At 48.5% G+C, this 26,336-nt stretch overlaps 3 protein-coding genes across 4 annotated transcripts in view; 1 reads left to right on the forward strand and 2 right to left on the reverse strand.

The window, feature by feature from the left end:
• phka2 (phosphorylase kinase, alpha 2 (liver)) overlaps positions 1 to 4,588 on the forward strand; it is a 34,383-nt gene extending 29,795 nt beyond the window's left edge. For both annotated transcript variants that reach the window (XM_042318970.1, XM_042318971.1), the window contains 2 exons: positions 1,353 to 1,553; positions 2,826 to 4,588. In XM_042318970.1, the coding sequence (XP_042174904.1) occupies positions 1,353 to 1,553; positions 2,826 to 2,999 (375 nt within the window). In that variant the 3' untranslated portion in view covers positions 3,000 to 4,588. The remainder of the gene's footprint in view (positions 1 to 1,352; positions 1,554 to 2,825) is intronic.
• An 11-nt stretch (positions 4,589 to 4,599) lies between these two features.
• LOC112240574 (sushi, von Willebrand factor type A, EGF and pentraxin domain-containing protein 1) lies at positions 4,600 to 18,955 on the reverse strand. Its single transcript, XM_042318977.1, has 8 exons — positions 18,801 to 18,955; positions 18,476 to 18,649; positions 15,940 to 16,104; positions 14,154 to 15,281; positions 9,776 to 9,898; positions 5,979 to 6,185; positions 4,983 to 5,120; positions 4,600 to 4,754 (listed from the first exon to the last, which is right to left on the reverse strand). The coding sequence occupies exons 1-8, from the start codon at positions 18,859 to 18,861 to the stop codon at positions 4,600 to 4,602; spliced, it is 2,151 nt and encodes a 716-aa protein (XP_042174911.1). The 5' UTR covers positions 18,862 to 18,955.
• A 1,625-nt stretch (positions 18,956 to 20,580) lies between these two features.
• The window catches only part of ppef1 (protein phosphatase, EF-hand calcium binding domain 1), a 36,518-nt gene continuing 30,762 nt past the window's right edge, over positions 20,581 to 26,336 (reverse strand). The window contains 4 exon segments of the mRNA XM_042318992.1: positions 20,581 to 22,037; positions 22,174 to 22,258; positions 22,358 to 22,521; positions 23,587 to 23,693. Coding sequence (XP_042174926.1) covers positions 21,838 to 22,037; positions 22,174 to 22,258; positions 22,358 to 22,521; positions 23,587 to 23,693 — 556 coding nt within the window. The 3' untranslated portion in view covers positions 20,581 to 21,837.

Below are 26,336 nucleotides of genomic sequence, written 5' to 3' on the forward strand. Positions count from 1 at the left end.
TACTACCAGAGAGGTATGTAGTGTCAGTCTGTCTATAGATGGATACGTGCTCCACTACCAGAGAGGTATGTCTGTCCTCCACTACCAGAGAGGTATGTAGTGTCAGTCTGTCTATAGATGGATACGTGCTGTCTTCCTCTACTACCAGAGAGGTATGTAGTGTCAGTCTGTCTATAGATGGATACGTGCTGTCTTCCTCCACTACCAGAGAGGTATGTAGTGTCAGTCTGTCTATAGATGGATACGTGCTGTCTTCCTCCACTACCAGAGAGGTATGTAGTGTCAGTCTGTCTATAGATGGATACGTGCTGTCTTCCTCCACTACCAGAGAGGTATGTAGTGTCACAGTCTGTCTATAGATGGATACGTGCTGTCTTCCTCCACTACCAGAGAGGTATGTAGTGTCAGTCTGTCTATAGATGGATACGTGCTGTCTTCCTCCACTACCAGAGAGGTATGTAGTGTCAGTCTGTCTATAGATGGATACGTGCTCCACTACCAGAGAGGTATGTAGTGTCAGTCTGTCTATATATGAATACGTGCTGTCTTCCTCTACTACCAGAGAGGTATGTAGTGTCAGTCTGTCTATATATGAATACGTGCTGTCTTCCTCTACTACCAGAGAGGTATGTAGTGTCAGTCTGTATATAGATGGATACGTGCTGTCTTCCTCCACTACCAGAGAGGTATGTAGTGTCAGTCTGTCTATAGATGAATACGTGCTGTCTTCCTCCACTACCAGAGAGGTATGTAGTGTCAGTCTGTCTATAGATGGATACGTGCTGTCTTCCTCCACTACCAGAGAGGTATGTAGTGTCACGGTCTGTCTATAGATGGATACGTGCTGTCTTCCTCCACTACCAGAGAGGTATGTAGTGTCAGTCTGTCTATAGATGGATACATGCTGTCTTCCTCCACTACCAGAGAGGTATGTAGTGTCAGTCTGTCTATAGATGGATACGTGCTCCACTACCAGAGAGGTATGTAGTGTCACGGTCTGCCTATAGATGGATACGTGCTGTCTTCCTCCACTACCAGAGAGGTATGTAGTGTCACGGTCTGTCTATAGATGGATACGTGCTCCACTACCAGAGAGGTATGTAGTGTCACGGTCTGTCTATAGATGGATACGTGCTGTCTTCCTCCACTACCAGAGAGGTATGTAGTGTCACGGTCTGTCTATAGATGGATACGTGCTCCACTACCAGAGAGGTATGTAGTGTCACGGTCTGTCTATAGATGGATACGTTCCTTTCAGACACTGTGATTGGCACAGACAGATCCCTTGATGGAGATTCCATCTGTGTCTGGGAAAGCGTTCTGACTCTTGACGTCGTGTCCCTTCCTGCCAGATGACAGAAGGCGAGATCAAGTTTGCGGTGCACGTGGAGTCTGTTCTGAACCACGTCCCCCAGCCAGAGTACCGACAGCTGCTGGTGGAGGCTGTGATGGTGCTGACGCTGGTGGCTGACATGGATGTGGACAACATCGGAGGAATCATCCTGATCGACCGCATCGTACACATGGCCAATGACCTCTTCTTACAGGACCAGGTAAGTCTGAGCCGGAACGGCCCATAGGGGAGGAGCCTATTTCCTCTTTCTATAGCGTGATGTACGAGTAACTACACCCTCTGGAACATCTGCAAGCAGAGACGGGTCCCATTTTTAAAGTGTTTGGTTTGACTCGGCCGGGGATCGAACCCCCACGCTTCCAATCTCAGGGTGGAAACTATTCCCACAAGGCCACAGAGATGGTTACTAGAATGTAATGTCCTATAAAGGGTTAATTGTGTAATGGTCACTAGAAAGTAATGTCCTATAAAGGGTTAATGTGTAATGGTCACTAGAAAGTAATGTCCTATAAAGGGTTAATGTGTAATGGTCACTAGAAAGTAATGTCCTATAAAGGGTTAATTGTGTAATGGTCACTAGAAAGTAGTGTCCTATAAAGGGTTAATGTGTAATGGTCACTAGAAAGTAATGTCCTATAAAGGGTTAATGTGTAATGGTCACTAGAAAGTAATGTCCTATAAAGGGTTAATGTGTAATGGTCACTAGAAAGTAATGTCCTATAAAGGGTTAATGTGTAATGGTCACTAGAAAGTAGTGTCCTATAAAGGGTTAATTGTGTAATGGTCATGTCCTATAAAGGGTTAATGTGTAATGGTAGAAAATGTCCTATAAAGGGTTAAGGGTTAATGTGTAATGGTCACTAGAAAGTAATGTCCTATAAAGTAATGTCCTATAAAGGGTTAATGTGTAATGGTCACTAGAAAGTAATGTCCTATAAAGGGTTAATGTGTAATGGTCACTAGAAAGTAGTGTCCTATAAAGGGTTTATGTGTAATGGTCACTAGAAAGTAATGTCCTATAAAGGGTTAATGTGTAATGGTCACTAGAAAGTAGTGTCCTATAAAGGGTTAATGTGTAATGGTCACTAGAAAGTAATGTCCTATAAAGGGTTAATGTGTAATGGTCACTAGAAAGTAATGTCCTATAAAGGGTTAATGTGTAATGGTCACTAGAAAGTAATGTCCTATAAAGGGTTAATGTGTAATGGTCACTAGAAAGTAATGTCCTATAAAGGGTTAATGTGTAATGGTCCAGTTCAGTGACCTGGATGTCTGTCCTGTATCGTTGCCATATTATCACGTTAACTAGAGTCACGTGTCTCTGCCTGACTCGTCCATATGACTATCATAACATAACATGGTGTCAGAAGAGGGATCCGAGCCCCACGCCTCAGTTTGTAGTAAGACCTATTCTCTAACTATAGACAACATGATCTGTATCTACCTATCAGACATGTCCTCTATGTTCCAGAGGACCCATGGAGCCAACGAGTACTTCCTGGAGAAGGATCCAGCCACGGGGATATGCCACTTCTTCTATGACAGCGCCCCTAGTGGCAGCTACGGTACCATGACCTACCTCTCCAAGGCTGTGGTCACATACCTACAAGACTTCCTGCCGCAGTCTACCTGTCTCATGCAATGAGGTATCAGACTGGGTTTGATGTAGAGCACTCTCCCTGGCCTCGCAGGCAGCTATCAAGAGAGTCTAGTCAAGTAATATATTATAGTGTGGAACAAAATACTACTGCCTAGTTCCAATTCTCCCCAAGTGTACACTCGTTCACTCCCATTCAAGGATGATTTAAAATCATTGGATTGAATTCTTGAAGTGAATGAGTGCACATTTCAGAGAGAAGGGGGTGAACTAGTCTTAGGTAGGAAGTTGGATGGGGATTGCCCTATGACTAAGATATTCACAACACACACTCTACTCAAAGGAGTTTTATTGCAGCTAATTGATTGATTATAATCAATAATATAGCAGGTTTAAAATTAAATATATAATTAATTATAATTAAATATATGTTTGTTTTTTATTTTGAGTGTTGGACGACACGCGGTACTAAAATTATTTATAATTTTAACATTTAATATATAGGTGTAAATCAGACGGAGTTGTTTAAAACAATCTAATATGATATAATGAGTGTATTTGACCTAACCCTCCTCTATTGTATCAGTCTCACCCTGTGTTGTGGGGTTATAAACCTATCCAGAAGTTACTATGTTATTCTGTGTTGAAGTACTGCAGCTGACATCCCACTGTACAACGACATTTACCTCTCATGTTATCTGAGGTGTGGCTCATCATCACCACTGTATGTGTCACAAATACTGTGCATTTATCCATATGTACCCGGAGCATGTCAGCAATGACTTCATAGCTGCTAATGTGAATGTGAATGTTTATCTGTGAAGTAAAAATAATGACAATGTGATTATATATATAACATGGTTGAATCAGTCCAACAGTGGTTCATGCCATATTTCAGCCTTTTCCCCGTAGTCATTCAGTACAACACTGTGTGTTAGACATTAGCATCCCAGCAGGCTTACAGTTGAGACCATAAGGGAAGGGAGAATCTGTTCTGCAGTTAAGGACGACTGAGGCTGAAACAGTTCTGTTTTTGTGTCTAACTTTATTTTATATATTTAAAAAGAGACTATAAATATAGTGGATACATAGAAATAATGTATTTTTAACAAAGTACTATGACTGTTTATATAACAGACTAAAGTACAATTAATACTGTCACTTTGAATCAAAAAATTACATTTGATATTCCTATAGACATGGCCATGTTATAAGTCTGCAGTTGAGGACATTTTGAAGGGGATCAATTCTACTAATCTATTATCACAGTGTCTGCCACCATGTTTTATGTTTTTACTCATTCATTCACACTACCTTGTAAAACAACATGTAAACGTGAGGGAAATATATTAAATGCCATCAATGAAATCCCTAAACTAATAACGTGTTCTTCTGGTTTCTCTTTAGCTATATGTCTGTAAATATGCAGTCCAAGCCTCTATCAATGTTACAGATATGTTCTGGATGTGACAATAATATTTCAATAGTTTTTATACTGTTCTCAGTAATGATTTGACAAAAATACATCTAAGGCCTGACAAAATGTAGATTCAATTGTAGAAGTCATTGTTCAAGGGCTGAACGGAGGAATGGTAGAAGCAATGGAATAAATGACATTTATATTTAAATGATCTCCACACGATCTCTGCTACACATTACTCTGCTGTTCTTTCCTTGGCTGACACTTCTTCCTACTGTAGGGGGAGAGGCGGTGAGAGGCAGGACAGGAACACTGGTAACTTCCTTTATGGTTCAGGCACAGGTGAGAGCAGCCACCATTCTTACGGCTGCACTCGTTGATATCTGTTGATGAAACAGGGCAAAGGCCTGGTCAGGAAAATATCATTGGAAGTGATTTGTGATCATAGATTTGTCAAAGACTTCCGTTTTAATCAATTTATGTTGACTGTGTGTGTGTGTGTGTGTGTGTGTGTGTGTGTGTGTGTGTGTGTGTGTGTGTGTGTGTGTGTGTGTGTGTGTGTGTGTGTGTGTGTGTGTGTGTGTGTTAGTATGGATGTGTAGTCATCTCACCTCTGCAGTGGTGTCTGTCTGAGGACAGTTTGTAGCCTCTGGGACAGATACAGCGGTGGGAGCCAGGCAGGTTCACACACTTCCACTGACACCTGTGTCCAGGTACACTGACCTCTGGCTCCTCACATTCATTGATGTCTGTAAAAGGATCAGTGTCATTCCAGCAGTTGAAGACAACCTGATCGCCATACACATTCTGTTTGCTGAATGACATTGTTGTATCTATTTTCTATTGATTCCACCAAGCTACGTGGAATTGTTTTAAGAATGTCATTACCAAGGATCATCAAGCAGTGCTCAGCATATGTGGGAACTCCTTCAAGACCATTGGAAAAGCATTCTTCATGAAGCTGGTTGAGAGAATGCCAAGAGTGTGCAAAGCTGTCATTAAGTCAAAGGGTGGCTACTTTGAAGAATCTAAAATCTAAAATACATTTAGATTTTTTACAACTTTTTTTGGTTACTACATTATTCCATTTGTGTTATTTCACAGTTTTGATGTCTTCACTATTATTCTACAATGTAGATAGTAAATAGTAAAACATTTTTAAAAACCTTGAATGAGTAGGTGTCCAAACTTTTCGCTGGTATTGTATACTTCTATACATGTTTTTCAACTGGTACTGAGGACCCTTCATAAGAGTCTTGTGAGCGTTGTAGATCAAAATACGTGTTTGTGAGAGTCTGACCTTTCCACAGAGGGGTCATATTAGTGTGTAGCCCAAACAGTTTGGACGCGACAGACAGAAGTTGGCAGATCGTCTGTACTGACAAACACCGCTCTAGCTCTGTCACCTTTCACCGCAGAAGTGTGACATCGGCTGATGTGGTGGATTGAGATGTCTCTAGCATTAATTGATGGATTTTTATGGGAGGATTATGCTAATTAGATTTCCGCGAGGGTAATTAAGAGAGAGAGATATTCCACTAGTCTAATTAGAAGTTGTGGCATTCTATTCATTTCTGCTAAACCTGCGGCATCCCAGTGTCTCCTACCTACACACTCCTTTCTGGACAGGTTTCCTCCAGGTATCGGGGTTGAGGGTTGTTTTCTGTACCCTGCTGGACACTGAGCCACACAGGCCCTTCCGTCCCCAGCCAGGATGTGTCCGTAGGGGCAAGAGCAGCGGAACGAGCCGAAGGTGTTGACGCAGGTCTGCTGGCAGCGCTGTTGCTGCTGGCCCTCCACACACTCATCCACATCTGTACCGAGGACACACACACGCACAGGAACACACACACACAATTAGGAAAGTGGCCTGTCTGATGCTGATGTCACAAAGGCCCCGAGATGAAAGAGTAGAGCAGCTCTGTCTCACTTTGATTCTCTCTGTCTCGCTCTGGCACACCTCATTACCATGGAGACCAGGCATGCACTGTTGGCTTTCATGTACAACAAAGGTGATGTGTGACGATGGCCTTTTGTTTTGATCGTGTTCAGCGTTCTGCTGCGACAGCAGTATGTGTTAGCTAACATCCACCTCTTCTGTTCCACTGATTGGATCGGCAGCCCTGGTCTCAGTGGTCTGGTTTCAATATGACAAATACAGAGACTAACAGACTGGGACAAAAACATCTGCTTTATAGAGGAAGCTGCAGTGTGTGGAAAACAACTCAGGAAGATATATCAACTACTGTACCTGCTAGTTGAGCTCCTGCTCTTTCCCAGGAGAGCACCTGTAGCTGTGTGTGTGTGTGTGTGTGTATGTGTGTGTGTGTATGTGTACGTGTGTGTGTGTGTGTATGTGTGTGTGTGTGTGTTTACACCACTGTTGTCCTATAGGAATGTGTAAATGAATATTTATCTCTGCTGTATGGTATGCCTGTCTGAGTCAGACAGATTGTGTAGATATTGAGCTAGTCAGCTCTGTCTACAGGAGAAAACCACCTGTTTATTCAACCACCTGTCTATAGACAGTGAATCATGGTAGTACTTTATTCTGAGACGCAAATGATGGGTTACTACCTGGAAATAAACTGTGGAGGGAAAATAGAAAGAGTGAGAAAGTATTTCTCCAAAGCTAAACACTTTTTTTTTACGGAAGCCAATTTCAACCTTTTAAGGTGAATAATTTGACCCAAGTTATTTACTCGACACCCAAAACCAAATGTCCAGCTGTCACAAGAGACTACTTTGTAGGTGCACCGTGGAACAGAGATCATGAAACATATATTAACGGGGTCTTTCCTCAGGCTGTAGCTTGTTCCTCTGCAGTGCTGCCTTGCGATCAGAGTGTTAAAGATGTTTTGGATCAAGAATGTATAGCTCTAAATGGGGGATTCTCAGGCTGTAAAAACATCATTGAATTTAGGGGCATCGTGATCACATCGTAGACCCTGTTGGTGCAGACTACAGCTGTTCTTTATACAGAGACTGTGGAGGAAGACATCTTGACTAGTCAGAGGTTATGGAGGAAGACATCTTGGCTAGTCAGAGACTGTGGAGGAAGACATCTTGACTAGTCAGAGGTTATGGAGGAAGACATCTTGGCTAGTCAGAGACTGTGGAGGAAGACATCTTGGCTAGTCAGAGGTTATGGAGGAAGACATCTTGGCTAGTCAGAGACTGTGGAGGAAGACATCTTGGCTAGTCAGAGACTGTGGAGGAAGACATCTTGGCTAGTCAGAGACTGTGGAGGAAGACATCTTGGCTAGTCAGAGACTGTGGAGGAAGACATCTTGGCTAGTCAGAGACTGTGGAGGAAGACATCTTGGCTAGTCAGAGACTGTGGAGGAAGACATCTTGGCTAATCAGAGACTGTGGAGGAAGACATCTTGGCTAATCAGAGACTGTGGAGGAAGACATCTTGGCTAATCAGAGACTGTGGAGGAAGACATCTTGGCTAGTCAGAGACTGTGGAGGAAGACATCTTGGCTAGTCAGAGACTGTGGAGGAAGACATCTTGGCTAGTCAGAGACTGTGGACATAAGACATCTTGGCTAGTCAGAGACTGTGGACATAAGACATCTTGGCTAGTCAGAGACTGTGGACATAAGACATCTTGGCTAGTCAGAGACTGTGGAGGAAGACATCTTGGCTAGTCAGAGACTGTGGAGGAAGACATCTTGGCTAGTCAGAGACTGTGGAGGAAGACATCTTGGCTAGTCAGAGACTGTGGAGGAAGACATCTTGGCTAGTCAGAGACTGTGGAGGAAGACATCTTGGCTAGTCAGAGACTGTGGAGGAAGACATCTTGGCTAGTCAGAGACTGTGGAGGAAGACATCTTGGCTAGTCAGAGACTGTGGAGGAAGACATCTTGGCTAGTCAGAGACTGTGGACAGGAAGACATCTTGGCTAGTCAGAGACTGTGGACATAAGACATCTTGGCTAGTCAGAGACTGTGGACATAAGACATCTTGGCTAGTCAGAGACTGTGGAGGAAGACATCTTGGCTTGTCAGAGACTGTGGAGGAAGACATCTTTGCTAGTCAGAGACTGTGGAGGAAGACATCTTGGCTAGTCAGAGACTGTGGAGGAAGACATCTTGGCTAGTCAGAGACTGTGGACAGAAGACATCTTGGCTAGTCAGAGACTGTGGACAGAAGACATCTTGGCTAGTCAGAGACTGTGGAGGAAGACATCTTGGCTAGTCAGAGACTGTGGAGGAAGACATCTTGGCTAGTCAGAGACTGTGGAGGAAGACATCTTGGCTAGTCAGAGACTGTGGAGGAAGACATCTTGGCTAGTCAGAGACTGTGGAGGAAGACATCTTGGCTAGTCAGAGACTGTGGACAGTCAGAGAAGACATCTTGGCTAGTCAGAGACTGTGGAGGAAGACATCTTGGCTAGTCAGAGACTGTGGAGGAAGACATCTTGGCTAGTCAGAGACTGTGGAGGAAGACATCTTTGCTAGTCAGAGACTGTGGAGGAAGACATCTTGGCTAGTCAGAGACTGTGGAGGAAGACATCTTGGCTAGTCAGAGACTGTGGACAGAAGACATCTTGGCTAGTCAGAGACTGTGGACAGAAGACATCTTGGCTAGTCAGAGACTGTGGAGGAAGACATCTTGGCTAGTCAAGGCAACAAAAACAAGACATTTGACCTCCCCCCAACAAGGAAGAGCACAAACACAACACTGACTAGGGGTTTTTCATAAAGTTAAATATTTATTTCTACCACAAAGCATGGTGCATGTGTAGTAGCTCTTGCACCAGTTGTTTCAGTGAAACACGTCCCTTGAGTACTTGCGTTACTTGCTACGGCTTTAGCGCAATGGGTGAACACTGTCTGGTGTCGCACAGGAGACCCTGGGTTCAAACACACGTCCCTCACCTCGATTGATTGTTTGACTGACCTCTACAGGTACGGTTGATTGTTTGACTGACCTCTACAGGTACGGTTGATTGTTTGACTGACCTCTACAGGTACGGTTGATTGTTTGACTGACCTCTACAGGTACGGTTGATTGTTTGACTGACCTCTACAGGTACAGTTGATTGTTTGACTGACCTCTACAGGTACGGTTGATTGTTTGACTGACCTCTACAGGTACGGTTGATTGTTTGACTGACCTCTACAGGTACGGTTGATTGTTTGACTGACCTCTACAGGTACGGTTGATTGTTTTACTGACCTCTACAGGTACGGTTGATTGTTTGACTGACCTCTACAGGTACGGTTGATTGTTTGACTGACCTCTACAGGTACGGTTGATTATTTGACTGACCTCTACAGGTACGGTTGATTGTTTGACTGACCTCTACAGGTACGGTTGATTGTTTGACTGACCTCTACAGGTACGGTTGATTGTTTGACTGACCTCTACAGGTACGGTTGATTGTTTGACTGACCTCTACAGGTACGGTGATCCTCTAACAGGATGAAGCCTGGTCTGCAGTGACACTGAGCTTGTTCCTGGTTCACACTACACAGCTGGGAACAGCCTCCGTTGTTCAGGGCGCAGGGGGTCACCTCTAGGGTTAGAGGTCAGAGGTTAGAGATGGGGGAGTCAGTGTCTCATGTCTGTATTACATTTTTTGTGTGTATATCCTGTCTGTATAGCCTGTCTGTCTGTATGGTCTGTCTGTATGTTCTGTTTATTGTCTGGTAACATTTCACCAGATCAAATGTTTGGTACATGTAAATGTGCTTGGTGATTAAAGGTGATTGGGACTCTGTATAGGACTATAGCAGGTGTGCAGGTTGTATGTGTTATGATAGGGCTGGAATAAAGTCCCTGCAGGAGGGTGACTCTCCAGGAGTAGGGCTGGAATAAAGACCCTGCAGGAGGGTGACTCTCCAGGAGTAGGGCTGGAATAAAGACCCTGCAGGAGGGTGACTCTCCAGGAGTAGGGCTGGAATAAAGACCCTGCAGGAGGGTGACTCTCCAGGAGTAGGGCTGGAATAAAGACCCTGCAGGAGGGCTGGAATAAAGTGACTCTCCAGGAGTAGGGCTGGAATAAAGACCCTGGAGGAGGGTGACTCTCCAGGAGTAGGGATGGAATAAAGACCCTGCAGGAGGGTGACTCTCCAGGAGTAGGGCTGGAATAAAGAAAGAGTTCTCCAGGAGTAGGGCTGGAATAAAGACCCTGCAGGAGGGTAGTTCTCCAGGAGTAGGGCTGGAATAAAAGAGGGTGACTCTCCAGGAGTAGGGCTGGAATAAAGACCCTGGAGGAGGGCTGGGTAGACTCTCCAGGAGTAGGGCTGGAATAAAGACCCTGCAGGAGGGTGACTCTCCAGGAGTAGGGTGACTCTCCAGGAGTAGGGCTGGAATAAAGACCCTGGAGGAGGGTGACTCTCCAGGAGTAGGGATGGAATAAAGACCCTGCAGGAGGGTGACTCTCCAGGAGTAGGGCTGGAATAAAGACCCTGCAGGAGGGTGACTCTCCAGGAGTAGGGCTGGAATAAAGACCCTGCAGGAGGGTGACTCTCCAGGAGGGCTGGAATAAAGACCCTAGGGCTGGAATAAAGACCCTGCAGGAGGGTGACTGGAATCCAGGAGTAGGGCTGGAATAAAGACCCTGCAGGAGGGTGACTCTCCAGGAGTAGGGCTGGAATAAAGACCCTGCAGGAGGGTGACTCTCCAGGAGTAGGGCTGGAATAAAGACCCTGGAGGAGGGTGACTCTCCAGGAGTAGGGCTGGAATAAAGACCCTGCAGGAGGGTGACTCTCCAGGAGTAGGGCTGGAATAAAGACCCTGCAGGAGGGTGACTCTCCAGGAGTAGGGCTGGAATAAAGACCCTGCAGGAGGGTGACTCTCCAGGAGTAGGACTGGAATAAAGTCCCTGCAGGAGGGTGACTCTCCAGGAGTAGGGCTGGAATAAAGACCCTGCAGGAGGGTGACTCTCCAGGAGTAGGGCTGGAATAAAGACCCTGCAGGAGGGTGACTCTCCAGGAGTAGGGCTGGAATAAAGACCCTGCAGGAGGGTGACTCTCCAGGAGTAGGGCTGGAATAAAGACCCTGCAGGAGGGTAGTTCTCCAGGAGTAGGGCTGGAATAAAGACCCTGCAGGAGGGTGACTCTCCAGAAGTAGGGCTGGAATAAAGACCCTGGAGGAGGGTGACTCTCCAGGAGTAGGGCTGGAATAAAGATCCTGCAGGAGGGTGACTCTCCAGGAGTAGGGCTGGAATAAAGACCCTGCAGGAGGGTGACTCTCCAGGAGTAGTGTTGGCCACTCCTGCATTTAGACTTTACCTTCACTGAGCCCCAGCAATTTAAAACAGGACTGTCTTCCAACAGCCACAGCTGGTCCCAATCCACTCCCTACCCATCAAAGAGTTAGTTCCAAGAGGAAGGGGAAAGAAGTGAATTGGGACCGGCTGCCACAGTCTACCAAGCACAGCACTGACTTCCTGGTCAGTCACTCAGTTAGTCAGTTAGTGAGAGATGATGCGTGTAACAGATATTCTGATGTCACTGAGGTAATAATGTAGAAAACAGAGAGAGCTGCACGTGTCTCCTTTCATTACCTATTTCTCTCCTAACACACATCTATGCACATCATCTATACATATCTCCACACACATCATATATACACCTCATCTCCACACCTCATCTCCACACCTCATCTCCACACAATCTATACACATCATCTCCACACCTCATCTCCACACATGATGTGTATAGATTATGTGTACAGATGATATGCGGAGATGATGTGTGGAGATGATGTGTATAGATGGTGTATAGATGATGTGTATAGATGGTGTATAGATGATGTGTATAGATTATGTGTATAGATTATGTGTGGGCATGAGGTGTGGAGATGAGGTGTGGAGATGAGGTGTGGAGATGATGTGTGTGGAGATAAGTATAGATGATGTGCATAGATGTGTGTTAGGAGAGAAATAGGTAATGAAAGGAGACATGTGCAGCTGGTCCCAATTCACTTCTTTCCCCTTCCTCTTGGAACTAACTCTGTGATGGGTAGGGAGTGGATTGGGACCAGCTGTGGTTGTTGGAAGACAGTCCTGTTTTAAATTGCTGGGGCTCAGTGAAGGTAAAGTCTAAATGCAGGAGTGGCCAACCCTACTCCTGGAGAGTCACCCTCCTCCAGGGTCTTTATTCCAGCCCTACTCCAGGAGAACTACCCTCCTCCAGGGTCTTTATTCCAGCCCTACTCCAGGAGAACTACCCTCCTCCAGGGTCTTTATTCCAGCCCTACTCCTGGGGAACTACCCTCCTCCAGGGTCTTTATTCCAGCCCTACTCCTGGAGAGTCACCCTCCTCCAGGGTCTTTATTCCAGCCCTACTCCTGGAGAGTCACCCTCCTCCAGGGTCTTTATTCCAGCCCTACTCCTGGAGAACTACCCTCCTGCAGGGTCTTTATTCCAGCCCTACTCCTGGAGAACTACCCTCCTCCAGGGTCTTTATTCCAGCCCTACTCCTGGAGAGTCACCCTCCTCCAGGGTCTTTATTCCAGCCCTACTCCTGGAGAGTCACCCTCCTCCAGGGTCTTTATTGCAGCCCTACTCCTGGAGAACTACCCTCCTGCAGGGTCTTTATTCCAGCCCTACTCCTGGAGAACTACCCTCCTCCAGGATCTTTATTCCAGCCCTACTCCTGGAGAGTCACTCTCCTCCAGGTTCTTTATTCCAGCCCTACTCCTGGAGAGTCACCCTCCTCCAGGGTCTTTATTCCAGCCCTACTCCTGGAGAGTCACCCTCCTGCAGGGTCTTTATTCCAGCCCTACTCCTGGAGAGTCACCCTCCTCCAGGGTCTTTATTCCAGCCCTACTCCTGGAGAACTACCCTCCCTCAGGGTCTTTATTCCAGCCCTACTCCTGGAGAGTAACCCTCCTGCAGGGTCTTTATTCCAGCCCTACTCCTGGAGAGTCACCCTCTCAAATCAAATCAAATCAAATTTTATTTGTCACATACACATGGTTAGCAGATGTTAATGCGAGTGTAGCGAAATGCTTGTGCTTCTAGTTCCGACAATGCAGTAATAACGAGGTTCTTTATTCCAGCCCTACTCCTGGAGAGTCACCCTCCTCCAGGGTCTTTATTCCAGCCCTACTCCTGGAGAGTCACCCTCCTGCAGGGTCTTTATTCCAGCCCTACTCCTGGAGAGTCACCCTCCTGCAGGGACTTTATTCCAGCCCTATCATAACACATACAGCCTGCACACCTGCTATAGTCCTATTCAGAGTCCCAATCACCTTTAATCACCAAGCACATTTACATGTACCAAACATTTGATCTGGGGTGTGCCAGGAGGCACACCTCATCTACACACATCATTTCTACAAATCATCTCCATGCATCATCTATACACATCATCTCCACACATCATCTCCACACCTCATCGCTACACCTCATCTCTACACCTCATCTTTGCACATCATCTCTACACATCATCTCTACACATCATCTCCACACCTCATCGCTACACCTCATCTCTACACCTCATCTTTGCACATCATCTCTACACATCATCTCTACACATCATCGCTACACCTCATCGCTACACCTCATCGCTACACCTCATCTCTACACATCATCTATACACCTCATCTCCACACATCATCTCTACACACCAACTAACAGGGTTAAGTACAGGGACCCTTAACTACTCACCTGCCCAAACACAGAGGACACAGTCGATGAGGTGAACACGGCAACATACGTCTTGAAGAAAGCTTCTATGGCCTTTCTGTTGCTCTTCAGTTTGGTAGTACAGAATCTGTAGAGAGGCATCACAATGGGGAATGATAGAGCAGTGACTTACCCAAGCAGACCGGGGTGAGACCACTCCACCGTCCAGCCTGCAGACAGTAGCTGTGGATATCCCCGTGGGCCAGGGTGTACCCTGCATAGCAGGCGTACTGGATGTAGTGTTTGTAGTCCCGGGGACCGGGGTTGTCTACCGTACGGAAGTAGAAGGTGCCATGAGCTGGCAGGGGAGGGTAAGGGCACAGCGGACGCCTGTTTAGGGTCACAGGCCTGGGCAGCTCCTCTGTGTTTGTAGCACCCTTAATAAGATGCTGGTCTGACCTGTTTAAAGACAGATACGATGAGGTCCCATTGTGTCTAGATGTTTCACCATCATCGCCGGACAATGGCGACGATGACGTCTCGTTCGCCTGACTGTGATGACTGTCACTTGTGTCGGTTTCATTGTCCTGTGAGGACCCGTTTGATGCCCGATCCGGAGAGGTCACGTTGCGTCGATGAGTTTCACCACCATCATCATCATCATCATCAGATAATGATGCAGTCTTCTTCACTTGGATGTGATGACCATACGTGTCTGTTCCATTGACCCAGTGGCTGGTGGTGTTGCTGGAGTTGATGAAGCTTGTGGAGCTGGTCTCAGTGGGTCTCTGAGGACGGGGCTCCTGTGTGTCTGTGCTGCTCACATCTGCTGGCTCTGTAACGCCCTGGACAGGCTCCAACTGGGTGGCCCCTGTCAGCACCGCCTTCCTGGGTAATGAATCCTCCTGCATAGCCTGGGCTATGAAGGTCCCCTGGTGCCAATACCCTTCAGCGACCGGCAGGCTGGATGTGGAAGTAATGGTCTCTGTAGTAGCAGAGGAGGATGTGGAGGCCTGAGGTCTAGTGGGCTTCTCAGGGGCCCCTTCTCTGTCTGTTAGATCCCTGGTGTCTTTCAAAATCTCCTCCACATGGTGAGCTTTGGGGCTGCGGTCTATGGAGTGTGGGTCTTTTAGGTGGGTGTGGGGGTCTTTAGGTGGTGCGTTGGCCAGCAACACAGGCTTGGAGGCAGTGTTAGCGATGGTATTGTAGTGAAGCTGTAGGTGGTTCTTCAGAGCAGACAGCACGTCAAGGTTCTGGCTCTGGATCCTGGGCATCGGGACGGTGGGCTCCTTCTGCTTCCATGAACTCATCATATCAGACTCTAGGAGGGAAGAGGCACAGAGGAGGATCAGGAGACATCATATCAGACTCTAGGAGGGGAGAGGCACAGAGGAGGATCAGGAGACATCATATCAGACTCTAGGAGGGGAGAGGCACAGAGGAGGATCAGGAGACATCATATCAGACTCTAGGAGGGGAGAGGCACAGAGGAGGATCAATACCAGGAGACATCATCAGACTCTAGGAGGGGAGAGGCACAGAGGAGGATCAATACCAGGAGACATCATCAGACTCTAGGAGGGGAGAGGCACAGAGGAGAATCAGGAGACATCATCAGACTAGGAGGGGAGAGGCACAGAGGAGGACCAGGAGACATCAGACTCTAGGAGGGGCACAGAGGAGGATCAATACCAGGAGACATCATCAGACTCTAGGAGGGGAGAGGCACAGAGGAGGACCAATACCAGGAGACATCCTCAATCGATGTCTTCGTTTAAAGCAGGGTAAAAATCAGATTACAGGGTATGTTTTATAATTAGTCCACATGAAGGAGATAACCTACTGTAGAATACCATGCTGATAGTAATCTACAGCTGTCTCCCGCTCAGGCCTCACACTGAAAAGAGAGAGGTGGAGGGCCACGGTGGACGCTCACCAAGGGGCCAAAGAGGACTAAGTCAGTAAGTCAAGTCTCTCACCCTTGCAGACAGGCTTGGTGCCGTTCCAGTTCTGGCCCTTGCAGTAGAGCAGTGAGTGTCCATAGAGCCTGTAGCCAGCATCACAGCTGAAGAGAGCCCAGGACCCGTCCTCTGTCACACTGGTAACCCCCTGCAGGAGATCCCCTGGGCTGGGACACCCAGAGGCTGGAATACACACACAGGAGATTCAACACAGATTAGAAGAGAAAGAGAGAAAGAAAGAGAGAGAGAAATCCAATTTTGATCAACTCCCATATCTACTGGTTGAAATTCCACAGTGTGACATCACAGCAGCAAGATTTGTGACCTGTTGCCACAAGGAAAGGGCAACTAGTGAAGAACAAACACCATTGTAAATACAACCTATATTTATTTTCCCTTTTGTACTTTAACTATTTGCACATCGTTATAACACTGTATAATATACATATACATAATATGACATTTGAAATGTCTTTATTCTTTTGGAACTTTTGTGAGTGTAATATTTACTGTTCACTGTTTGTTTATTTCACTTGCTTTAGCAATGCAAACACATATTTCCCATGCCGATAAAGCCCCTTGAATTGAGAGAGAGAGAAAGAGAAAGAGAAAGAGAAAGAAAGAAAGAGAGAGAGAGAGAGAGAGAGAGAGAGAGAGAGAGACAGAGAGAGACAGAGAGAGAGAGAGAGAGAGAGAGAGAGAGAGAGAGAGACAGAGAGAGACACAGAGAGAGTGAGAGAGAGAGAGAGAGAGAGAGAGAGACAGAGAGACAGAGAGACAGAGAGAGACACAGAGAGAGAGAGACAGAGAGAGAGACACAGAGAGAGAGACACAGAGAGAGTGAGACAGAGAGAGAGAGACACAGAGAGAGTGAGACAGAGAGAGACACAGAGAGAGTGAGACAGAGAGAGACACAGAGAGAGTGAGACAGAGAGAGAGACACAGAGAGAGTGAGACAGAGAGAGAGACACAGAGAGAGTGAGACAGAGAGAGAGACACAGAGAGAGAGAGAGAGACACACACACAGAGAGAGAGAGCGAGAGAGAGAGACACAGAGAGAGAGAGAGAGAGAGTGGGAGACTTAACAGCTCAACTCGTACATTTCCTCAGTGAAAACAATGTACTGAGCAAATGTCAAATTGGCTTTTTACCAAATTACCGTACGACAGACCACGTATTCACCCTGCACACCCTAATTGACAAACAAACAAACCAAAACAAAGGCAAAGTCTTCTCATGCTTTGTTGATTTCAAAAAAGCCTTTGACTCAATTTGGCATGAGAGTCTGCTATACAAATTGATGGAAAATGGTGTTGGGGGAAAAACATACGACATTAAAAATAACAAGTGTGCAGTTAAAATTGGCAAAAAACACAAACATTTCTTTCCACAAGGCTGTGGGGTGAGACAGGGATGCAGCTTAAGCCCCACCCTCTTCAACATATATATCAACGAATTGGTGCGAGCACTAGAACAGTCTGCAGAACCCGGCCTCCCCCTGGTAGAATCTGAAGTCAAATGTCTATTGATGATCTGGTGCTTCTGTCCCCAACCAAGGAGGGCCTACAGCAGCACCTAGATCTTCTGCACAGATTCTGTCAGACCTGGGCCCTGACAGACCTGGGCCCTGACAGTAAATCTCAGTAAGACAAAAAATGTGGTGTTCCAAAGAAGGTCCAGTTGCCAGGACCACAAATACAAATTCCATCTAGACACTGTTGCCCTAGAGCACACAAGAAACTATACATACCCTGGCCTAAACATCAGCGCCACAGGTAACTTCCACAAAGCTGTGAACGATCTGAGAGACAAGGCAAGAAGGACATTCTATGCCATCAAAAGGAACATAAAATTCAACATACCAATTAGGATCTGGCTAAAAATACTTGAATCAGTTATAAAAACCCATTGCCCTTTATGGTTGTGAGGTCTGGAGTCCGCTCACCAACCAAGAATTCACAAAATGGGACAAACACCAAATTGAGACTCTGCATGCAGAATTCTGCAAAAATATCCTCAGTGTACAACGTAGAACAGGACAACAGCACAATTAGACCCAAGCAAATCATGAGAAAACAAAAAGATAATTACTTGACACATTGGAAAGAATTAACAAATAAACAGAGCCAACTAGAATGCTATTTGTCCCTAAACAGAGAGTACACAGTGGCAGAATACCTGACCACTGTGACTGACCCAAACTTAAGGAAAGCTTTGACTACCATCAGACTCAGTGAGCATAGCCTTCCTATTTTTTTTAACCTTTATTGAACTAGGCAAGTCAGTTAAGAACAAATTCTTATTTACAATTATGGCCTAGGAACAGTGGGTTAACTGGTCTAGGAACAGTGGGTTACAGTGGGTTAACTGCCTGTTCAGGGGCAGAATGACAGATTTGTACCTTGTAGGCTCAGGGATTTGAACTTGCAACCTTTTGGTTACTAGTCCAACGCTCTAACCACTAGGCTACCCTGCCGCCCCCTTGCACTTCTATTGAGAAATTGAGAGAGAGACGTGTAACTTGAAATACATGCGTCAAACTCAAGTCACTTACCAACACACACGGGAGGTTCCCTGGTCCATTGTCCAGACACACAGCTGTTGGTTCTATATCCATGGATCTTATAGCCAGGGTTACAGGTGAACGCCACATACAACCCGCTGTAACGGAAGAATGTTCTACCGTTCTCCACGTGTCTGAAACTACTGCATTCCTCACCCAATGACCCTGGAGACAGAACAGAGATCAACATAAAGACAGTCTGATGCCATGAGGAGTTCCCATTGATCTCAAAAGTCATTTTTTACCAACCAAACAGAAATAAGAGATCCAATAGATGAATTCCAAACCAGTTGACATGGTAGACAGACTGACTGACCTGGAGGGAGGGTCCATAGCAGAGCGACTAGTGTAGAGAGAAGCCCTGTCAGAGCCCCCATGGTCTCTCCTTGCAGCAGACTGAGGTGCTCTACTCTTTCTCTCTCCCTCTCTCTACTCTTCTCTCTCGCTCTCCCCCTTCTTCTCCCTCTCTCTCCCTTCCTCTCGTCTCTCTCTCTCTCCCTTCCTCTCCCTCTCTCTACTCTTCTCTCTCTTTCCCTTCCTCGCTCTACTCCTCTCTCTCCCTTCCTCTCGTCTCTCTCTCTCTCCCTTCCTCTCCCTCTCTCTACTCTTCTCTCTCTTTCCCTTCCTCTCCCTCTCTCTACTCTTCTCTCTCTTTCCCTTCCTCTCCCTACTCCTCTCTCTCTCCCTTCCTCTCCCTTAACTCTTCTCTCCCATCCTCCCTCTCTTTCTGCGTATTTGTGATTCTCTGGCACCGTGTAGTTCTGAGTGTGCGTGTTCACGTGCATGTGTTGTCCTGTGTGTGTGTGTGATCCTGAACACCAGACCTGTGGAATGCCTCCGACCCTCCTGAGAGAGGCTGGTCCTGCCATTTGGCCTCCCTCCCTGTCAGTCAGAAGTACAAGGTGTGTTTAACAGTGCTCACACATTGCTTTATAATTATGGGGCTTCCAATACACACCCACCTCTACATGCATGCACAAACATGTGCATAAACACACACACCTCTACATGCATGCACAAACATGTGCATACACACACACACACCGAATACAAATGTGAACCAACCGAGTAAGGAAACGGTCAAGGAAACAGCCAGTAAAGAGCATTTAAAGCTACACATCACATTATACAACATAACAGCAACCTTACCGGTTCACTAGTTGATATAGAATAAGGAAGTCTTAGACAAGGCAGCCTCGTCTGAGATAGAACAGCCAATAGGAGCAGGAGTCTATCTCCTGTTTCTGTAGTGAGACAGCTGGATGTACAGTACACCCCCTGGACAGGACACTAGTCTATCTCCTGTTTCTGTAGTGTGACAGCTGGATGTACAGTACACCCCCTGGACAGGACACTAGTCTATCTCCTGTTTCTGTAGTGAGACAGCTGGATGTACAGTACACCCCCTGGACAGGACACTAGTCTATCTCCTGTTTCTGTAGTGTGACAGCTGGATGTACAGTACACCCCCTGGACAGGACACTAGTCTATCTCCTGTTTCTGTAGCGTGAGGCAGTTTGATGTATAGTACACCCCCTGGACAGGACACTAGTCTATCGCCTGTTTCTGTAGTGAGACAGTTTGATGTACATTACACCCCCCTAATGAATTATAACCAGATTCTGTTCATGCTTTTATTGACATGATATGCCAGGATCGGCCATCAACTGTTTTTATTGAGAAATGGTAATATACTTCTATGTCAGCATCATGGACTGTCAGCTCTGGTGGACATTCCTGCAGACAGCATCATGGACTGTCAGCTCTGGTGGACATTCCTGCAGTCAGCATCATGGACTGTCAGCTCTGGTGGACATTCCTGCAGAGCAGTCAGCATGCCAATTACACGCTCCCTCGAAACTTGTGACATCTGTGTTGTGTGACAAAACTGCACATTTTAAAGTGGCCTTTTATTGCCCCCCCCCCCAGCACAAGGTGCACCTGTGTAATGATCATGCTGTTTAATCAGCTTCTTGATATGCCACACCTGTCAGGTGGATGGATTATCTTGGCAAAGGAGAAATGCTCATAAACAGGGATATAAACAAATGTGTAAACAAAAATTTGTGCACAAAATTTGAGAGGAATAAGCTGGGAACATTTGTGGGATTGTTTATTTCAGCTTCATGAAACATGGGACCAACACTTTACATGCTGCCTTTTATGAGGTTGGAATAATACTGTCAAATTTAGAGAATTACGATAATGACCTTTTAAGTGTAAGAGTTGTTTAAAAATACATTTCAGCCTGTTCTGGTGGGATGGTTTTGACCTGCCTGGTGACATCACCAGGAAGTAAATGAGTTAATAGACCAATAAGAAAGACGTCAAAACCTCTCTGCCAATAACAGATCATTTTCAGTTTTCCAGACCACTCCCAGACTGTCATAGCTAAATTCTTGCTTGAGAAATAGCTCTTTGCTAAAAATAAGCTATTTTAGTTTCTTTTTGACCATTTTAATGAAAAACAATCGCAGTAAGGTACTTACCCAGACATTATTTAATATTGAGACTTTTTAAAATTAAAACATCTGCATTGGACCTTTGACCCTGAAGAGAGGATGTAGCAGTCTGGTCTCAGAGTTACAGCCCTGTCTCAGACCTACAAAAGATAGGGCAAAGTGCTGTTGGTCTGCAGAGCAGAGCTAGGACATGCCGCGGGGAGCTCTTGTCTGCTTTGTCTGTAGAAACCTCACGTGTGTTGGTCGGTCTCCATATCAGTAGCTGGTGAGAGTAGTGTGTTCTCCTCTGAGACATGTTCTACACCACAGGGAGAAGGGTGACCACATCTCCTAGATATATTCCTGACTCATGCAACTGCATGTGCTACACTGAGTGTATGGTTGACCACAAGACTGTTTAAGCCTGCAGAGCTAAAGCCAAGGAGAGCATGGCTCCCCTCAAGCCTGCTGCTGGTTTTTGTAGTACTCTCTCAGCATAGCTGCTGGTCTTTGTAGTTCTCTCAGCCTAGCTGCTGGTCTTTGTAGTTTTCTCAGCCTAGCCGCTGGTCTTTGTAGTTCTCTCAGCCTAGCCGCTGGTCTTTGTAGTTCTCTCAGCCTAGCTGCTGGTCTTTGTAGTTCTCTCTGCCTAGCTGCTGGTCTTTGTAGTTCTCTCAGCCTAGCCGCTGGTCTTTGTAGTTCTCTCAGCCTAGCCGCTGGTCTTTGTAGTTCTCTCAGCCTAGCCGCTGGTCTTTGTAGTTCTCTCAGCCTAGCCGCTGGTCTTTGTAGTTCTCTCAGCCTAGCCGCTGGTCTTTGTAGTTCTCTCAGCCCTGCTGCCAGTGTTGGCTCACTGAGCTAAAGCCAAGTCATTGCCCGGGTAGCTAATGTGAGTCTTCAGCACAACAACAAGTTCTCTCAGCCCTGCTGTTGGTCCTTAACATCCAGTTTGTGCACCACCCTGAAGGCCTCTAGGAACTCATTGAAGTCGATGCTACCATCCTTGTTGAAGTCTATACTCTTAGCCAGTTCATCTATGGCCCGGTCATCCACCTCCACACCTAGGTGAGCACTAAACAGATGCCAGGTCTGACGGAACTCCTCGATGGATATCTGACCTGGATGGGGAGAGACAGTGAGAGAAACTAAGGAATACTAAAAAGGTTTTCTGTCTAACAAGCTAATGGTTAATGTAGCATGATGTGAACTAGCAGGCGTATGAGCTGTAATAGTCATCCTCAGAGTAACGTGTACCAGAGTGGTCTTTGTCCATGATGTTGAAGATAATCTCAAGGTCTGTTCGATATCTGTAAAGAGTTTCAGCCAAGTTTGGAGTGACCTGAACAAAACACAGAGAGAGATTTTGTGAAAGGAGCAGCTTTATTGATTTCCAAATAAAATCAATCAATTGATCGATCAGTCTCTTCCTGGTTCTGACCTGGGGTATGGGTTGTCCCGGGCCCATGTCCTCGAAGCAGGACTGGTAGTCGATGCTGCCATCTGGTGCCAGCTGTGCCAGGCGCGGGCGCAGAGTCCTCCAGGGCAGGTCCAGTCTCACGACTGACTCCAACACCAGGGCCCACTCACTGACAGAGATACAGCCTGGAACAGACAGTCTAACTCACTGATAGACAGAGCTATACCCTGGAACAGACAGTCTAACTCACTGATAGACAGAGCTATAGCCTGGAACAGACAGTCTAACTCACTGACAGACAGAGATATAGCCTGGAACAGACAGTCTAACTCACTGACAGAGATACAGCCTGGAACAGACAGTCTAACTCACTGATAGACAGAGCTATAGCCTGGAACAGACAGTCTAACTCACTGATAGAGCTATAGCCTGGAACAGACAGTCTAACTCACTGATAGAGATATAGCCTGGAACAGACAGGCTAACTCACTGATAGAGATATAGCCTGGAACAGACAGGCTAACTCACTGACAGAGATACAGCCTGGAACAGACAGTCTAACTCACTGATAGAGCTATAGCCTGGAACAGACAGTCTAACTCACTGATAGAGCTATAGCCTGGAACAGACAGTCTAACTCACTGATAGAGATATAGCCTGGAAAAGACAGTCTAACTCACTGATAGAGCTATAGCCTGGAACAGACAGTCTAACTCACTGATAGAGCTATAGCCTGGAACAGACAGTCTAACTCACTGATAGAGCTATAGCCTGGAACAGACAGTCTAACTCACTGATAGAGCTATAGCCTGGAACAGACAGTTTAACTCACTAACAGACAGAGATATAGCCTGGAACAGACAGTCTAACTCACTAACAGACAGAGATATAGCCTGGAACAGACTGTCTAACTCACTAACAGACAGAGATATAGCCTGGAACAGACAGTCTAACTCACTGATAGAGATATAGCCTGGAACAGACAGTCTAACTCACTGATAGAGCTATAGCCTGGAACAGACAGTCTAACTCACTGATAGAGCTATAGCCTGGAACAGACAGTCTAACTCACTGATAGAGCTATAGCCTGGAACAGACACAGCAGAGTCACTAATGATACACAATGATGGGCGCGTTCCAGGTGATCTGTATGGCAGGTGGCTACACATCTCAGAACATGACTATGTCATAGGAGTCTGTTTTTTAACAGCTGGCAGGCGTTATTGGGTGTTATTGCCAAAATATCTTACCACTGTTACTTGTGTCATACTGCTGAAAGGCAGCCATGAGTTCTGAGCGGTGGGAAAACAGCTTCTCCTGTACAGCCCTTACAGCCGAACCCTCTGCCACATTCACCCTGCGGACGGACGGACACACACACGATAATCAACTCATTGTCACACTCTGTATGTAGAGACCAGTAGGAACCGTGATTCCCCAGCCCCTACCTCCACCTCCACCCCAGCCCCTACCTCCACCTCCACCTCCAGCCCCTACCTCCACCTCCACCCCAGCCCCTACCTCCACCCCACCCCCCTCCACCCCCTACCTCCACCCCAGCCCCTACCTCCACCCCAGCCCATACCTCCCCCAGCCCCCCTCCCCCCAGCCCCTACCTCCACCTCCCCCCACCCCAGCCCTTACCACTGTTACCAGCCCTTACCCCAGCCCCTACCTCCACCCCCTACCTCCACCCCAGCCCCTACCTCCACCCCAGCCCCTACCTCCACCTCCACCCCAGCCCCTCCAGCCCTCCAACCTGGCCCCTACCTCCACCTTGGCCCCTACCTCCACCTCCACCTCCACCTCCAGCCCCTACCTCCACCTCCACCTCCAGCCCCTACCTCCACCTCCACCTCCAGCCCCTACCTCCACCTCCAGCCCCTACCTCCACCTCCAGCCCTCTACCTCCACCCCAGCCCCACCTCCACCCCAGCCCCTCCACCTCCAGCCTATACCTCCACCTCCACCCCAGCCCCTACCTCCACCTTAGCCCCTACCTCCACCTTAGCCCCTACCTCCACCTCCAGCCCCTACCTCCACCTCCAGCCCCTACCTCCACCTCCAGCCCCTACCTCCACCTCCAGCCCCTACCTCCACCTCCAGCCCCTACCTCCACCCCAGCCCCTACCTCCACCTCCACCCCAGCCCCTACCTCCAACTTGGCCCCTACCTCCACCTTGGCCCCTACCTCCACCTCCACCTCCACCTCCAGCCCCTACCTCCACCTCCACCTCCAGCCCCTACCTCCACCTTCAGCCCCTACCTCCACCTCCAGCCCCTACCTCCACCTCCAGCCCCTACCTCCACCTCCAGCCCCTACCTCCACCTCCAGCCTATACCTCCACCTCCACCCCAGCCCCTACCTCCACCTAGCCCCTACCTCCACCCAGCCCCTACCTCCACCTTAGCCCCTCCACCTCCACCTCCAGCCCCTACCTCCACCTCCAGCCCCTACCTCCACCTCCAGCCCCTACCTCCACCTCCAGCCCCTACCTCCCCCCCAGCCCCTACCCCAGCCCCTACCTCCCCCAGCCTATACCTCCACCCCAGCCCCTACCTCCACCTTAGCCCCTACCTCCACCCCAGCCCCTTCCTCCACCCCAGCCCCTACCTCCACCTCCACCCCAGCCCCTACCTCCACCTCCACCCCAGCCCCTAACTCCACCTCCACCCCAGCCCCTACCTCCACCTCCAGCCCCTACCTCCACCTCCACCTCCAGCCCCTACCTCCACCTCCACCCCAGCCCCTACCCCCACCCCAGCCCCTACCTCCACCTCCACCCCAGCCCCTACCTCCACCTCCACCCCAGCCCCAGCCCTTACCTCCTTCCCAGCCCCTACCTCCACCCCCCTCCACCTCCACCCCTACCTCCACCTCCACCCCAGCCCCCCTCCACCCCCCACCTCCACCCCAGCCCCTACCTCCCCCTACCCCCAGCCCCTTACCTCCACCTCCCCCAGCCCTTACCTCCTTCCCAGCCCCCCACCTCCACCCCTACCTCCACCTCCACCCCAGCCCCTACCTCCACTCCACTCCAGCCCCCCTCCAGCCCCTACCTCCACCTTACCCCCTACCTCCACCTTGGCCCCTACCTCCACCTTGGCCCCTTCCTCCACCTTGGCCCCTTCCTCCATCCCATCCCCTACCTCCACCTCCACCCCAGCCCCTACCTCCACCTCCACCCCCAGCCCCTACCTCCACCCCCTACCTCCACCCCCAGCCCCTACCTCCACCTCCACCTCCAGCCCCACCTCCACCTCCACCCCAGCCCCTACCCCCACCCCAGCCCCTACCTCCACCTCCACCCCAGCCCCTACCTCCACCTGGCCCCACCCCCACCCTTACCTCCTTCCCAGCCCCTACCTCCACCCCCCTACCTCCACCCCAGCCCCTACCTCCACCCCAGCCCCTACCTCCACCCCAGCCCCTACCTCCACCTCCACCCCAGCCCCTACCTCCACCTCCACCCCGGCCCCTACCTCCACCTTGGCCCCTACCTCCACCTTGGCCCCTACCTCCACCTTCCAGCCCCTACCTCCACCTGGCCCCTACCTCCACCTCCAGCCCCTACCTCCACCTCCAGCCCCTACCTCCACCTCCGGCCCCTACCTCCACCTCCGGCCCCTACCTCCACCTTAGCCCCTACCTCCACCTCCAGCCCCCTACCTCCACCTCCACCTCCAGCCCCTACCTCCACCTCCAGCCCCTACCTACCCACCTCCAGCCCCCCCTACCTCCACCTCCAGCCCCTACCTCCACCTCCAGCCCCCCTACCTCCACCTCCTACCTCCACCTCCAGCCCCTACCTCCACCTCCAGCCCCTACCTCCACCTCCACCAGCCCCCCTACCTCCACCTCCAGCCCCTACCTCCACCTCCAGCCCTAGCCTACCTCCACCTCCCCCCAGCCCCTACCTCCACCTCCACCCCAGCCCCTACCTCCACCTCCACCCCAGCCCCTACCTCCACCCCAGCCCCTACCTCCACCTCCACCTCC

This window comes from Oncorhynchus tshawytscha, unplaced genomic scaffold (assembly GCF_018296145.1).
Source record: "Oncorhynchus tshawytscha isolate Ot180627B unplaced genomic scaffold, Otsh_v2.0 Un_contig_5015_pilon_pilon, whole genome shotgun sequence".
Taxonomy (NCBI): domain Eukaryota; kingdom Metazoa; phylum Chordata; class Actinopteri; order Salmoniformes; family Salmonidae; genus Oncorhynchus; species Oncorhynchus tshawytscha.

Coding starts and splice junctions, on each gene's coding strand:
- LOC112240574 (XM_042318977.1), bottom strand. CDS start 18,861: ATGGGGGCTCTGACAGGGCTTCTCTCTACACTAGTCGCTCTGCTATGG. Junction 16,105..18,475: donor GGAACCTCCCGTGTGTGTTG/GTAAGTGACTTG, acceptor TGTGTATTCCAG/CCTCTGGGTGTCCCAGCCCA. Junction 15,282..15,939: donor CACCAAGCCTGTCTGCAAGG/GTGAGAGACTTG, acceptor CTTCCCTCCTAG/AGTCTGATATGATGAGTTCA.